A 13,683-nucleotide genomic window follows, 5' to 3' on the forward strand; every position below is an offset into this window, starting at 1 on the left:
ATACACCCCATCGGTGTGTTACCTCTGTTAATACCTCCGGGTGGATGACCCATTCTCCTGTATGTAGATCATGTCTGCTGAGGAAGTCCGCTTCCCAGTTGTCCACTCCCGTAATGAAGATCGCCGACAGCGCCAGCACGTGTCTTTCTGACCAGAGGAGGGTTCTTGTTACCTCTGACATTGCAGCCCTGCTCTTCGTTCCACCCTGCCTGTTTATGTAGGACACCGCTGTGACATTGTCCGGCTAAACCTGAATGGCTCGATATTGCAGAAGATGAGCTTCATGTAGAAGGCCATTGTATATGGCCCTTTGTTCCAGATGTTTATTGGAAGGACAGATTCCTGGCCTGACCACTTTCCTTGGAAGTTTTCCCCCTGGGTGACTACTCCCCAATTTTTGATGCTTGCATCCATGGTTAGAAGAATCCAATTCTGAATCCCAAACCTGCGGCCCTCGAGCAGGTGAGAAGTTTTCAGCCACCAGAGTACTGAAATTCTGGCTTTTGGCGACAGGCATATCCGCTGGTGCATGTGAAGATGTGATCCCGACCACTTGTCCAGGAGATCCAGCTGGAAGAACCGTGCATGGAATCTTCCGTATTGTAGAGCCTTGTAGGAGGCTACCATCTTCCCCAGAAGGCGAATGCGCTGATGAACCGTTACCCGGGGAGGTTTCAAGACATCCCGGACCATTGATTGGACCACCAACGCTTTCTCCACCGGTAGAAACAACCTCTGCACTTCCGTGTCGAGTATCATCCCCAGGAAGGGCAGTCTCCTTGTCTGTTCCAAATGTGACGTTGGAAGGTTCAGGATCCACCTATGATCCCAGAGTAGTTGAGTTGAGAGCGCAATACTCTGCAACAGCTTCTCCTTGGAAGATGCCTCTATCAGCAGTTCATCCAGATATGGAATTATGTTCACTCCCTGTTTGCGTAGGAGGAGCATTATCTCTGCCATGACCATGGTGAACACCCTCGGTGCTGTGGAGAGGCCAAATGACAACGTCTGGAACTAGTAGTGACAGTCCTGTAGTGCAAACCGTAGATAGGCCTGGTGAGGTGGCCAGATCAGAATGTGAAGGTACGCATCCTTGATATCCAGGGATACCTGGAATTCCCCCTGTTCCAGACCTGAGATCACCGCTCTCAGAGACTCCATCTTGAATTGGAAAACCCTCAAGTAGGGGTTCAACGTCTTCAGGTTCAATATAGGCCTTACCGAACCGCCCAGTTTTGGTACTACAAACAGGATTGAGTAATAACCCTTGGTTTTTAGGTGAGGTGGAACTGGAACAATGACATTTGTTTGTACCAATTTTTGAATGGCTTCCTGAAGGATAGCACTTTCTGTCAGCAAAGCTGGTAAGCATGATTTGAAGAATCTGTGAGGTGGGAGTTCCTGAAACTCCAGTCTGTACCCCTGGTTAACAATATCCTTCACCCAGGGGTCTAGGCATGATGACGCCCAGACGTGACTGAAATCTTTTAGTCTCGCTCCCACTTGCCTGATGTCCAGGCTGATAGGTCCATCGTCATGCTGAATATTTGGAGGAAGCAGAACCTGGTTTCTGTTCCAGGGAACCTGTTGGTGCAGGTTTTTGGGATCTTCCCTGACCTCCTCTAAAGAAGGTGTGAGGGGGTTTGAATTTTTTACATTTTGCAGTCCAAAAGGACTGCAGTGTAGGATACGATTTCCTAGCTAGGGCTGCTGCAGAGGGAAGAAATGTCGACTTACCCGCAGTCGCCGTGGAAATCCACGCATCCAATGCGTCCCCAAATAGTGCCTGACCTGTAAATGGCAGGTTCTCCACACTTTTCTTGGATTCTGCATCCGCAGTCCATTGGCGTAGCCAGAGTCCTCTGCGTGCCGAGACAGCCATGGAAGTAGCAGGCCAATGTCCTTCATGGCCTCCACCATGAAGCCTGCAGAATCCTGTATGTGACGTAAAAACAAGTCAGTGTCACTCCTATCCATAGTATCTAAGTCCTCTAGTAAGGTGCCTGACCACTTTACTATGGCTTTAGAAATCCACGCACAAGCAATAGTGGGCCTTAAAGCCATGCCTGTAGCAGTGTATAGTGATTTGAGCGTAGTCTCAATCTTGCGGTCAGCCAGCTCCTTTAAGGCGGTTGAACCAGGGACAGGTAAAACCACCTTTGTAGACAGCCTAGATACAGAAGCGTCTACAATAGGGGGGTTTTCCCACTTTTCTATTCTCTTCAGGGAAAGGGAAAGCAATGAGAATTTTTAGGGATCTGTAATTTTTTCTCTGGGTTTTCCCAGGATTTTTCAAACAAGGAGTTTAACTCCTTAGAAGCAGGGAAGGTAAGTTAGGACTTCTTATTTACTGTAAAATAAGATTTCTCTACTTGTTCTGGACCTTCTCAGAAATATGCAAAACATCCCTAATGGCTTCAATCATTAGCTGCACCCCTTTAGCAAGGGATGCATCCTCCCCCTGCATATCCCCCTCACCGTCCCCTGTATCAGAGTCGGTATTAGTGTCAGCTTGCATTATCTGGGCAAGTGTACTTTTTTGGGGTATGTAGGTGGGATTTTAGATGAAGTAGTGGGAGCTGAATATTTCAAACACTCCACAGATTGTCTCAAAAACTGCGTCTCTTATTATGTGACATCCATGTTGAAATCTGGGATATCATTCCCCTTAAAGAATCCACCCATGGGGGTTCGGATTCAGAAGGCCGAGACAGCACATTGCAGTCCTGAGTATATGGAATAGACTCCTCAGGAGAAGATACACACTCTGCAGCACAGGACACAGAGTCCTTAGACATGGTAATGTGGATATACACACTTACACAGACCGGAAAATGTCGGACACAGTTTCCCCCAGAGTACCTTCAGAGAGTCACAGAGTATAAGGAGCCAGCCACACAGCGCCCCTGTAGGAATTTATGATAAAAGCCCGGTGCTGACTGATCTTAATAGGGAGGGCAGCGCTCCCTGTCAGCGTCCTAGTTCCTATGATCTGCAGGGAGAAAATGGCGCTGGTGAGTGCTGGATCCGCTCTGAGAGGAAGCCCCGCCCCTTGTAATGTCGAGCGGCTTCCTGCACTAATTGTTTTTACTGGCCTGAGGATTTTAGTGCTAACAGGGGGATTAGCCCCTGTTATCTGCGTGACCAGTGTAGGGTTTATCCGTGCTGGCTCAGGACGCCCCTCAAAGCGCCTACACTGTGTGTTGCTGAGCCTTCCTGGAGCGCAGCCTGTCAGAGCTGCGCTCCCACGCTTGTGCCGCCATACCCTGCCGCTAACCGGGACGCCGGAGCTATACTTGCCACTTTTCTTTCTTCTGGCTTTGTTAGGGGGTGGCGGCCGTGTTGCAGGAGTGAGCAGTCGCCTCATGGGCTTGTGATCAGCACCCTCAGGAGCTCAGTGTCCTGTCAGCGGAGTAGAGAACCATTAACTCTTTAGGAAGTTGGTTCCTATTCCGACCCCCCCACCCCCAAGTCCCACGAAGCAGGGAGACTGTTGCCAGCAGCCTTCCTGTAACCTAACTAACTGTAGAAAATAAAAAACTAAGAAAACTCCTAGGAGCTCCTCTAGCTGTGACCGACTCCTCTGGGCACGTTTTCTAAACTGAGTCTGGTAGGAGGGGCATAGAGGGAGGGGCCAGCCCACACTATTAAACTCTTAAAGTGCCAGTGGCTCCCAAAGGACCCGTCTATACCCCATGGTATTAAATGGACCCCAGCATCCTCTAGGACGTAAGAGAAAGTAGATTTTAGCCTAGCAGATGATGATGATTACAGTGTATTATATGGTGTATTGCATGTAAAGTACCTTGTTCCACACCTACTCTGCTGTAGCAATATACCTTATATAAGGGTGAGTAACACATGTACAGGCTTACCAGCGTATGAGCACACACATAAAGGAATGCTACCTTACCAATGCTTCCAGGAGTAATGTTAGGAGACATTTCTCTGATCCATCAGCTCATATGACTGATATTATTGTTCATCTAGAATCTCCAGTTCATACAATATATTCCCCATCCATTGTTTTACATTGGTGCTGACATAGGACTTGGCGAGTGACTACATCTCCATTTATACTTCATGGTTAGTTACCAGTACAAGAGAGAGATATATCTAAGTCTTATTATAATATTACATTTGTTATTGTGAGTGTTCTCAGGAGGGTGGACACAATGATACTCTGAGACACAATATTATAAAGCCTTCATTAAAAGTTATGTTTTATTATACACACACATTTACAATTAAGTGCCCCAGAGAGTCGTCTTCTCCTATTGTTTACAAGATTAATATTGTTACAGAAAATGTCACATTCCCATAATGTATTTTATTTCCAGCAGATGGACACACAAGCAGGAATATCACAGAAGGACATCTAATGTTATCCTCGGATTGTGAAACAAAAGATAATGACAGTAGACCAGATTCTCCAGGAGATAACCCCATTACCCCAATTATACATCCAGCTCTATCAGCTGATCCCTCTGATCCTGGGAAATGTTCTCCTGATCACTCTGATATTGGTGCATCTGTTACAGCTCTGACAGTAAATACAGTGTTTCCCTGTTCTATAGATGCCAAATGTTTTACACAGAACACAAAGCCTATTAACCCACAGACCGGTAAGGCAGGTGAGAGGCCATTTCTGTGTTCTGAGTGTGGGAAATCTTTTGCATACAATTCAGTTCTTATTAGACATCAGAGAAGTCACACAGGTGAGAAGCCATTTCCATGTCCTGAGTGTGGGAAATGTTTTGCACGCAAATCAGATCTTATTATACATCACAGAAGTCACACAGATGAGAAGCCATTTCCATGTTCTGAGTGTGGGAAATGTTTCACACAGAAATCAGTTCTTGTTAGACATCAGAGAAGTCACACAGGTGAGAAGCCATTTCCATGTTTTGAGTGTGGGAAATGTTTTGCATACAAATTAGTTCTTATTAGACATCAGAGAAGTCACACAGGTGAGAAGCCGTATTCCTGTTCTGAGTGTGGGAAATGTTTTTCATCGAAACCAGATCTTGTTTGTCATCAGAGAAGTCACACAGGTGAGAAGCCATATTCCTGTTCTGAGTGTGGGAAATGTTTCGCACAGAACTCAGCTCTTGTTACACATCAGAGAAGTCACACAGGTGAGAAGCCGTATTCCTGTTCTGAGTGTGGGAAATGTTTTATACAGAAATCACATCTTATTAAACATGAGATAAGTCACACATGCGAGAAGCCATTTTCTTGCTATGAGTGTGGGAAATGTTTTATCCAGAAATCACATCTTATTAAACATGAGAGAAGTCACATAGGCGAGAAGCCATTTTCTTGCTATGAGTGTGGGAAATGTTTTACCTGGAAATCACAACTTGTTACACATCAGCGAAGTCACACAGGTGAGAGGCCATTTCCATGTTCTGAGTGTGGGAAATGTTTTGCACACAAATCAGATCTTATTAAACATGAGAGAAGTCACACAGGTGAGAAGCCATTTTTTGCTCAGAATGTGGGAAATGTTTTACACGGAAATTAGATCTTTTTACACATCAGAGAAGTCAGACGGGAAAAGCCATTTCCATGTTCTGAGTGTGCAAAATGTTTTACATAGAAATCACAACTTGTTACACTTCAGCGAAGTCACAGGTGAGAGGCCATTTCCATACTCTGAGAAATAAATCAGCACAATAGACATCACTCAGGTGAGGAACCATTTTAATCTTCTGGAGTTTTCTCATCAATGCCATGCGTTGTTCTTCAAGGTTCTTCTATTTGCTATGCTTTTTGCAATATACATGTTACCACTGGGTGAAATAATCAGATGTCATGACCTCATCTACCACTGCTGTACAGATGACCTGTCTTTTGCTACAGGTACTGAGAACCCAGTCCCAATCCTAAATGGTTGTCTAGGTGAGCTCCAGGTGTGGGTGATGCCAGTTGGCTGTGACTCAGTCCTGGTGAAACAGGTCCATATGGTAGAAGCTCACCAACAAAGGGCAGGGTGACAGCTCAGCTTTGTTACCAACCATACAAACGCTTGGGGGTTCAGAGTCACAAAATGCTGATCATGTGCGGAATCTTGGTCTCCTGGATGGTGGAGTGACACTTAGACATTAGTATCTGCCACAAACAGATCCTCATCTGAGGAACATAGCCAGACTCCAGCACTTATTTCCCTCAGAAGATCTACCTACAGTCATACATGTACTTGTATCATCATACAAAGACTACTGCAATGTCCTCTACCTGGGTCTCCCAGCAAAAGAATTGCACCCCTTGTAGCTTGTACAGAATGCAGCAGCCAGGCTGTTACCTAACCAGCCCGTTCCTGCCACATAACACCCATTCTCTGCTCCCTTCACCGGCTGCCTGTAAGATGGTGACTATTACATAATCTTACTGACTCTCCCAGCCCTACATGACCAGAGTCCCAATGTCCATGGTACCAGAAGCAGCTTCTGCCTCCTTTCTGCCCTGGTTACTTCCACCTGCAGATGAAGGACTGTTACCAGCAGTACCAAGAATCCACAAGAAGTTCTGAGATGTCAGGGGGACACAGGGTGGGTGGCACTATTGCTGTAGCGGGGGCTGCCAGAGGCACTGTCTATAGGTAATATTGTCCCCAAGCAGTGCTGAGGTGGAAGAGGGGGGGCACAGGGTGGCGAGCAGTAGGGGGAGACAGGGAGGTTGGCAGTAGTGAGGGGAGACAGGGCAGGTGGCAGTAGTGGAGGAGAGAGGGCGGGTGGCAGTAGTGGGGGAGACAGGGCAGGTGGCAGTAGTGGGGGTAGGCGGGGTGGGTGGCAGTAACGGGGGGAGGTGGGGGGAGACAGGGCGGGTGGCAGTAGTTGGGGGGAGACAGGGCAGGTGGCAGTAGTGGGGGAGACGGCAGGTGGCATTAGTGGGGGGAGACAGGGCGGGTGGCAGTAGTGGGGGAGACAGGGCAGGTGGCAGTAGTGGGGGTGGGTGGCAGTAGCGGGGGTAGGCGGGGTGGGTGGCAGTAGCGGGGGGAGACGGGGGGGGGGTGGCAGTAGTGGGGGGAGACAGGGCGGGTGGCAGTAGTTGGGGGGAGACAGGGCAGGTGGCATTAGTGGGGGGAGACAGGGTGGGTGGCAGTAGTGGGGGAGACAGGGCAGGTGGCAGTAGTGGGGGTAGGCGGGGTGGGTGGCAGTAGCGGGGGGAGACGGGGGGGTGGCAGTAGCGGGGGGAGACAGGGTGGGTGGCAGTAGTGGGGGGAGACAGGTCAGGTGGCATTAGTGGGGGGAGACAGAGCAGGTGGCAGTAGTTGGGGGGAGACAGGGCAGGTGGCAGTGGTGGGGGAGACAGGGCGGGTGGCATTAGTGGGGGGAGACAGGGCGGGTGGCAGTAGTTGGGGGGGAGACAGGGCGGTGGCAGTAGTGGGGGAAGACAGGGCAGTGGCAGTCTGGGGAGACAGGGTGGGTGGCAGTAGTGGGGGGGAGACAGGGCAGGTGGCAGTAGTGAGAGGGAAACAGGGTGGTGGCAGTAGTGGGGGAAAGAGGTTGGGGGGACAGGGTGGTGGCAGTAGGGGGGAGACAGGGTGGTGGCAGTAGTAGGGGAAAGAGGTTGGGGGGCCAGGGTGGTGGCAGTAGTGGGGGGGGGACAGGGCGGATGGTCACAGTACAGTACCAGGGGCTGCTGGAGGCAGTAAAGAGGTGTATGGGTCCCGCACAGAACCAGTTGATAATTAGACTTAATGATTATTATGCTTCCTTATTTCTAATTAATCCCTTGTATGTGTTACTGTTATTTGCTGTGTCAGCCTTTATGTGTGTTCTGTGTAATAATCCTGAAAGTAGTGCTGCTACTGATCTCATATCATTTGTAGTAACTTGGAAAAGATGAGATATGAGGTGCACTCTGGAAGGTTATAGGGGGTTAAAGAGGAACGCATATGTAATATCACGATGCCCTCCGGAAAATGGTCCTGGCCCGCCGGCATTCGCCCCTCAGGTATGTGGCCACAATGTGCGTGTCCGCACGGTCGCTGCACATGTGCATTTTGCCAACACCAGCAAACTGCTGCGGGCCACTATTGCGGCTGTGTCTGAATGATATGTATCTGTTTACTTACCTGCAATACTAACACGTAACTTGAATTGTTTCTGTGCTTTAAAGGATATTTTATCCATGTGCAGAGTAAAGTATATTTTAAGTTTAAAAATAAGAATTTACTCACCGGTAATTCTATTTCTCGTAGTCCGTAGTGGATGCTGGTAACTCAGTAAGGACCATGGGGAATAGCGGGCTCCGAAGGAGGCTGGGCACTCTAGAAAGATCTTAGACTACCTGGTGTGCACTGGCTCCTCCCACTATGACCCTCCTCCAAGCCTCAGTTACGATACTGTGCCCGGACGAGCGTACACAATATAGGAAGGATTTTGAATCCCGGGTAAGACTCATACCAGCCACACCAATCACACCGTACAACTCGTGATATGAAACCCAGTTAACAGTATGAAACAATAGAGCCTCTCAACAGATGGCTCAACAATAACCCGATTTAGTTAACAATAACTATTTACAAGTATTGCAGATAAACCGCACTTGGGATGGGCGCCCAGCATCCACTACGGACTATGAGAAATAGAATTACCGGTGAGTAAATTCCTATTTTCTCTGACGTCCTAGTGGATGCTGGGAACTCCGTAAGGACCATGGGGATTATACCAAAGCTCCCAAACGGGCGGGAGAGTGCGGATGACTCTGCAACACCGAATGAGAGAACTCCAGGTCCTCCTCAGCCAGGGTATCAAATTTATAGAATTCTGCAAATGTGTTTGCCCCTGACCAAGTAGCAGCTCGGCAAAGTTGTAAAGCCGAGACCCCTCGGGCAGCCGCCCAAGATGAGCCCACCTTCCTTGTGGAATGGGCATTGACAGATTTTGGCTGTGGCAGGCCTGAATTGTACTACAAATCCAACGAGCAATAGTCTGCTTAGAAGCAGGAACACCCAGCTTGTTGGGCACATATAGGATAAACAACGAGTCAGATTTTCTGACTCCAGCCGTTCTGGAAACATAAATTTTCAGGGCCCTGACCACGTCTAACAACTTGGAGTCCTCCAAGTCCCAAGTAGCCGCAGGCACCACAATAGGCTGATTCAGGTGAAACGCTGACACCACCTTAGGTAGAAACTGGGGACGGGTCCTCAATTCTGCCCTATCCATATGGAAAATCAGATAAGGGCTTTTACAAGACAAAGCCGCCAATTCTGATACTAACCACTTTCCACGTGATATATTTCAGATCCACGGTTTTTAGTGGTTCAAACCAATGTGATTTTAAGAAACTCAACACCACGTTGAGATCCCAAGGTGCCACAGGAGGCACAAACGGGGGCTGAATATGCAGCACTCCCTTTACAAATGTCTGAACTTCAGGTACTGAAGCTAGTTTTTTCTGAAAGAAAATCGACAGAGCCGAGATCTGTACCTTAATGGAACCCAGTTTTAGGCCCATATTCACTCCTGCTTGCAGGAAATGCAGTAATCGACCTAGTTGAAATTCCTCTGTTGGGGCCTTTGCGGCCTCACACCATGCAACATATTTTCGCCATATGCGGTGATGATTTGCTGTAACTTCTTTCCTGGCTTTAATAAGCGTAGGAAGGACTTCCTCCGGAATGCCCTTTTCCTTCAGGATCCGGTGTTCAACCGCCATGCCGTCAAACGCAGCCGCAGTAAGTCTTGGAACAGACAGGGCCCCTGCTGGAGCAGGTCTTGTCTGAGCGGCAGAGGCCACGGGTCCTCTGAGATCATCTCTTGAAGTTCTGGGTACCACGCTCTTCTTGGCCAATCCGGATCCACGAGAATTGTGTTTACTCCTCACTTTCTTATTATTCTCAATACCTTTGGTATGAGCGGCAGAGGAGGGAACACATAAACTGACTGGTACACCCACGGTGTTACCAGAGCGTCCACCGCTATCCCCTGAGGGTCTCTTGACCTGGCGCAATACCTCTCTAGTTTTTTTGTTTAGCCGGGACGCCATCATGTCCACCTGTGGACGACCCCACTGATTTGCAATCATTTGGAAGACTTCTGGATGAAGTCCCCACTCTCCCGGGTGGAGGTCGTGCCTGCTGAGAAAGTCTGCTTCCCAGTTGTCTACACCCGGAATGAACACTGCTGACAGTGCTAGTACATGATTTTCCGCCCATCGGAGAATTCTTGTGGCTTCTGCCATTGCCATCCTGCTTCTTGTGCCGCCCTGTCGATTCACATGGGCGACTGCCGTGATGTTGTCTGACTGGATCAGCACCGGCTGATGTAGGAGCAGGGATTTTGCTTGACTTAGGGCATTGTAGATGGCCCTTAGGTCCAGAATATTTATGTGAAGAGAAGTCTCCTGACTTGACCATAGTCCTTGGAAGTTTCTTCCCTTTGTGACTGCCCCCCAGCCTCTCAGGCTGGCATCCGTGGTCACCAGGACCCAGTGCTGTATGCCGAATCTGCGGCCCTCCAGAAGATGAGCACTCTGCAGCCACCATAGAAGAGACACCCTGGTTCTTGGAGACAGGGTTATCAAGCGATGCATCTGAAGATGCGATCCGGACCACTTGTCCAACAGATCCCACTGAAAAATTCTGGCATGGAACCTGCCGAATGGAATTGCTTCGTACGAAGCTACCATCTTTCCCAGGACCCGCGTGCAGTGATGCACCGATACCTGTTTTGGTTTCAGGAGGTCTCTGACTAGAGAAGACAGCTCCCTGGCTTTCTCCTCCGGGAGAAACACTTTTTTCTGGGCTGTGTCCAGAATCATCCCCAGGAACAGTAGACGTGTCGTCGGTACCAGCTGTGACTTTGGGATATTCAGAATCCAGCCGTGCTGGCGCAGCACTACCTGAGATAGTGCTACTCCCACCAACAACTGCTCCTTGGACCGTGCCTTTATTAGGAGATCGTTCAAGTACGGGATAATTAAAACTCCCTTTCTTCGAAGGAGTATCATCATTTCCGCCATAACCTTGGTAAATACCCTTGGTGCCGTGGAGAGTCCAAACGGCAACGTCTGGAATTGGTAATGGCAGTCCTGTACCACAAATCTGAGGTACTCCTGGTGAGGATGGTAAATGGGGACATGCAGGTATGCATCCTTGATGTCCAGAGATACCATGTAATCCCCCTCGTCCAGGCTTGCAATAACCGCCCTGAGCGATTCCATCTTGAACTTGAATTTTATTATATATGTGTTCAAGGATTTCAAATTTAAAATGGGTCTCACCGAACCATCTGGTTTCGGTACCACAAATAGTGTGGAATAGTAACCCCGACCTCGTTGAGGTAGGGGTACCTTGATTATCACCTGCTGGGAATACAGCTTGTGAATTGCCGCTAGCACCGCCTCCCTGTCTGAGGGAGCAATCGGCAAGGCAGATTTTAGGAACCGGTGGGGTGGAGCCGCCTCGAATTCCAGCTTGTACTCCTGAGATACTACTTGAAGGATCCAGGGATCCACTTGCGAGCGAGCCCACTGATCGCTGACATTTTTGAGGCGGGCCCCCACCGTACCTGGCTCCGCCTGTGGAGCCCCACCGTCATGCGGCGGACTTAGAAGAAGCGGGGGAGGACTTTTGCTCCTGGGAACCTGCTGTTTGTTGCAGCCTTTTTCCCCTACCTCTGCCCCTAGACAGAAAAGAGCCTCCTTTTCCCCGCTTGCTTTTCTGTGTCCGAAAGGACTGAACCTGATAAAATGGCGCCTTCTTAGGCTGTGAGGGGACATGGGGTAGAAATGCTGACTTCCCAGACGTTGCTGTGGCAACTAGGTCGGAGAGACCATCCCCAAATAATTCCTCCCCCTTATAAGGCAAAACTTCCATGTGCCTTTTGGAATCTGCATCTCCTGTCCACTGGCGAGTCCATAAGCATCTCCTAGCAGAAATGGACAATGCACTTACTTTAGATGCCAGCCGGCAGATTTCCCTCTGTGCATCTCTCATATACAAGACTGAATCTTTGATATGGTCAATTGTTAGCAGAATCGTGTCTCTGTCTAACGTGTCAATATTTTTCTGACAGTTTATCTGACCACGCAGCTGCAGCACTGCACATCCATGCTGACGCAATAGCTGGTCTAAGTATAATGCCTGAGTGTGTGTAAACAGACTTCAGGATCGCCTCCTGCTTTCTATCAGCAGGCTCCTTAAGGGCGGCCGTATCCTGTGACGGTAGTGCCACCTTTTTAGACAAACGTGTGAGCGCTTTATCCACCCTAGGGGGTGTTTCCCAGCGTAACCTATCCTCTGGCGGGAAAGGGAACGCCATTAGTAGCTTCTTAGAAATTACTAATTTTTTATCAGGGGAAAGCCACGCTTCCTCATACACCTCATTTAATTCATCTGAAGGGGGAAAAACTACGGGTATTTTTTTCTCCCCAATCATAATACCCTTTTTTGTGGTACCTGGATGTAAATCAGAAATGTTTAGCACCTCTTTCATTGCTTCAATCATGCAGTGAATGGCCCTGACTGGCATTAGATTCGACTCATCCTCGTCGACACTGGTGTCAGTATCCGTGTCGACATCTACATTTGCCACTTGAGATAGCGGGCGTTTTAGAGCCCCTGATGCCCCTTGAGACACCTGGACAGGCACGAGCTGAAGACTCGGCTGTCCCACAGTTGGCATGTCGTCAAATTTTTTATGTAAAGAGTCTATACGTGCACTCATTTCTTTCCATAAGCTCATCCACTCAGGTGTCTGCCCCCCAGGGGGTGACATCCCTTCTAAAGGCATCTGCTCCGCCTCCACATCATTATCCTCATCAAACATGTCGACACAGCCGTACCGACACACTCCACACACACAGGGAATGCTCAAACAGAGGACAGGACCCACAAAAAGCCCTTTGGGGGGACAGAGTGAGAGTATGCCAGCACACCAGAGCGCTATATATACACAGGGACTAACTGAGTTATGTCCCTAATAGCTGCTTTTCAATAAAATATATTATATATACTGCCAAATTTAATGCCCCCCCCCTCTCTTTTCCCTCTTACTGGTACTGTAGATTGCAGGGAAGAGCCAGGGAGCTTCCTTCCAGCGGAGTTGTGAGGGAAATATGGCGCCAGTGTGCTGAGGAGATAGGCTCCACCCCTTTTTTGTGGCCTATTCTCCCGCTTTTTATGGACTTCTGGCAGGGGTATTTACCTCATATATAGCCCCTGGGGCTATATATTGAGGTATTTTAGCCAGCCAAGGTGTTTTTATTGCTGCCTCAGGGCGCCCCAGCGCCCTGCACCCTCAGTGACCAGAGTGTGAAGTGTGTGAGAGGAGCAATGGCGCACAGCTGCAGTGCTGTGCGCTACCTTGGTGAAGACTGAGTCTTCATGCCGCCGATTTTCCGGACCATCTTCTTGCTTCTGGCTCGGTAAGGGGGACGGCGGCGCGGCTCCGGGACCGAACATCAAGGCTGGGCCTGCGGTCGATCCCTCTGGAGCTAATGGTGTCCAGTAGCCTAAGAAGCCCAATCCAGCTGCAAGCAGGCGAGTTCGCTTCTTCTCCCCTTAGTCCCTCGCTGCAGTAGCCTGTTGCCAGCAGGTCTCACTGAAAATAAAAAAAATCTAAGACTATTACTTTCTAAGAGCTCAGGAGAGCCCCTAGTGTGCATCCAACCTCGGCCGGGCACGAAATCTAACTGAGGCTTGGAGGAGGGTCATAGTGGGAGGAG

The 13,683-nt window shown here is 49.1% G+C and overlaps 1 protein-coding gene across 1 annotated transcript in view; it reads left to right on the top strand.

Moving 5' to 3' along the window:
- Positions 1-6,662, top strand: part of LOC134984588 (gastrula zinc finger protein XlCGF17.1-like) — a 32,258-nt gene extending 25,596 nt beyond the window's left edge. Inside the window, exon 2 of the mRNA XM_063950140.1 lies at positions 4,344-6,662. Within this exon, the coding sequence (XP_063806210.1) occupies positions 4,382-5,527 (1,146 nt within the window). The 5' untranslated portion in view covers positions 4,344-4,381 and the 3' untranslated portion in view covers positions 5,528-6,662. The remainder of the gene's footprint in view (positions 1-4,343) is intronic.
- Positions 6,663-13,683: the final 7,021 nt, after the last annotated feature.

This window comes from Pseudophryne corroboree, assembly GCF_028390025.1.
Source record: "Pseudophryne corroboree isolate aPseCor3 chromosome 3 unlocalized genomic scaffold, aPseCor3.hap2 SUPER_3_unloc_68, whole genome shotgun sequence".
NCBI classification, from domain to species: Eukaryota; Metazoa; Chordata; class Amphibia; order Anura; family Myobatrachidae; genus Pseudophryne; species Pseudophryne corroboree.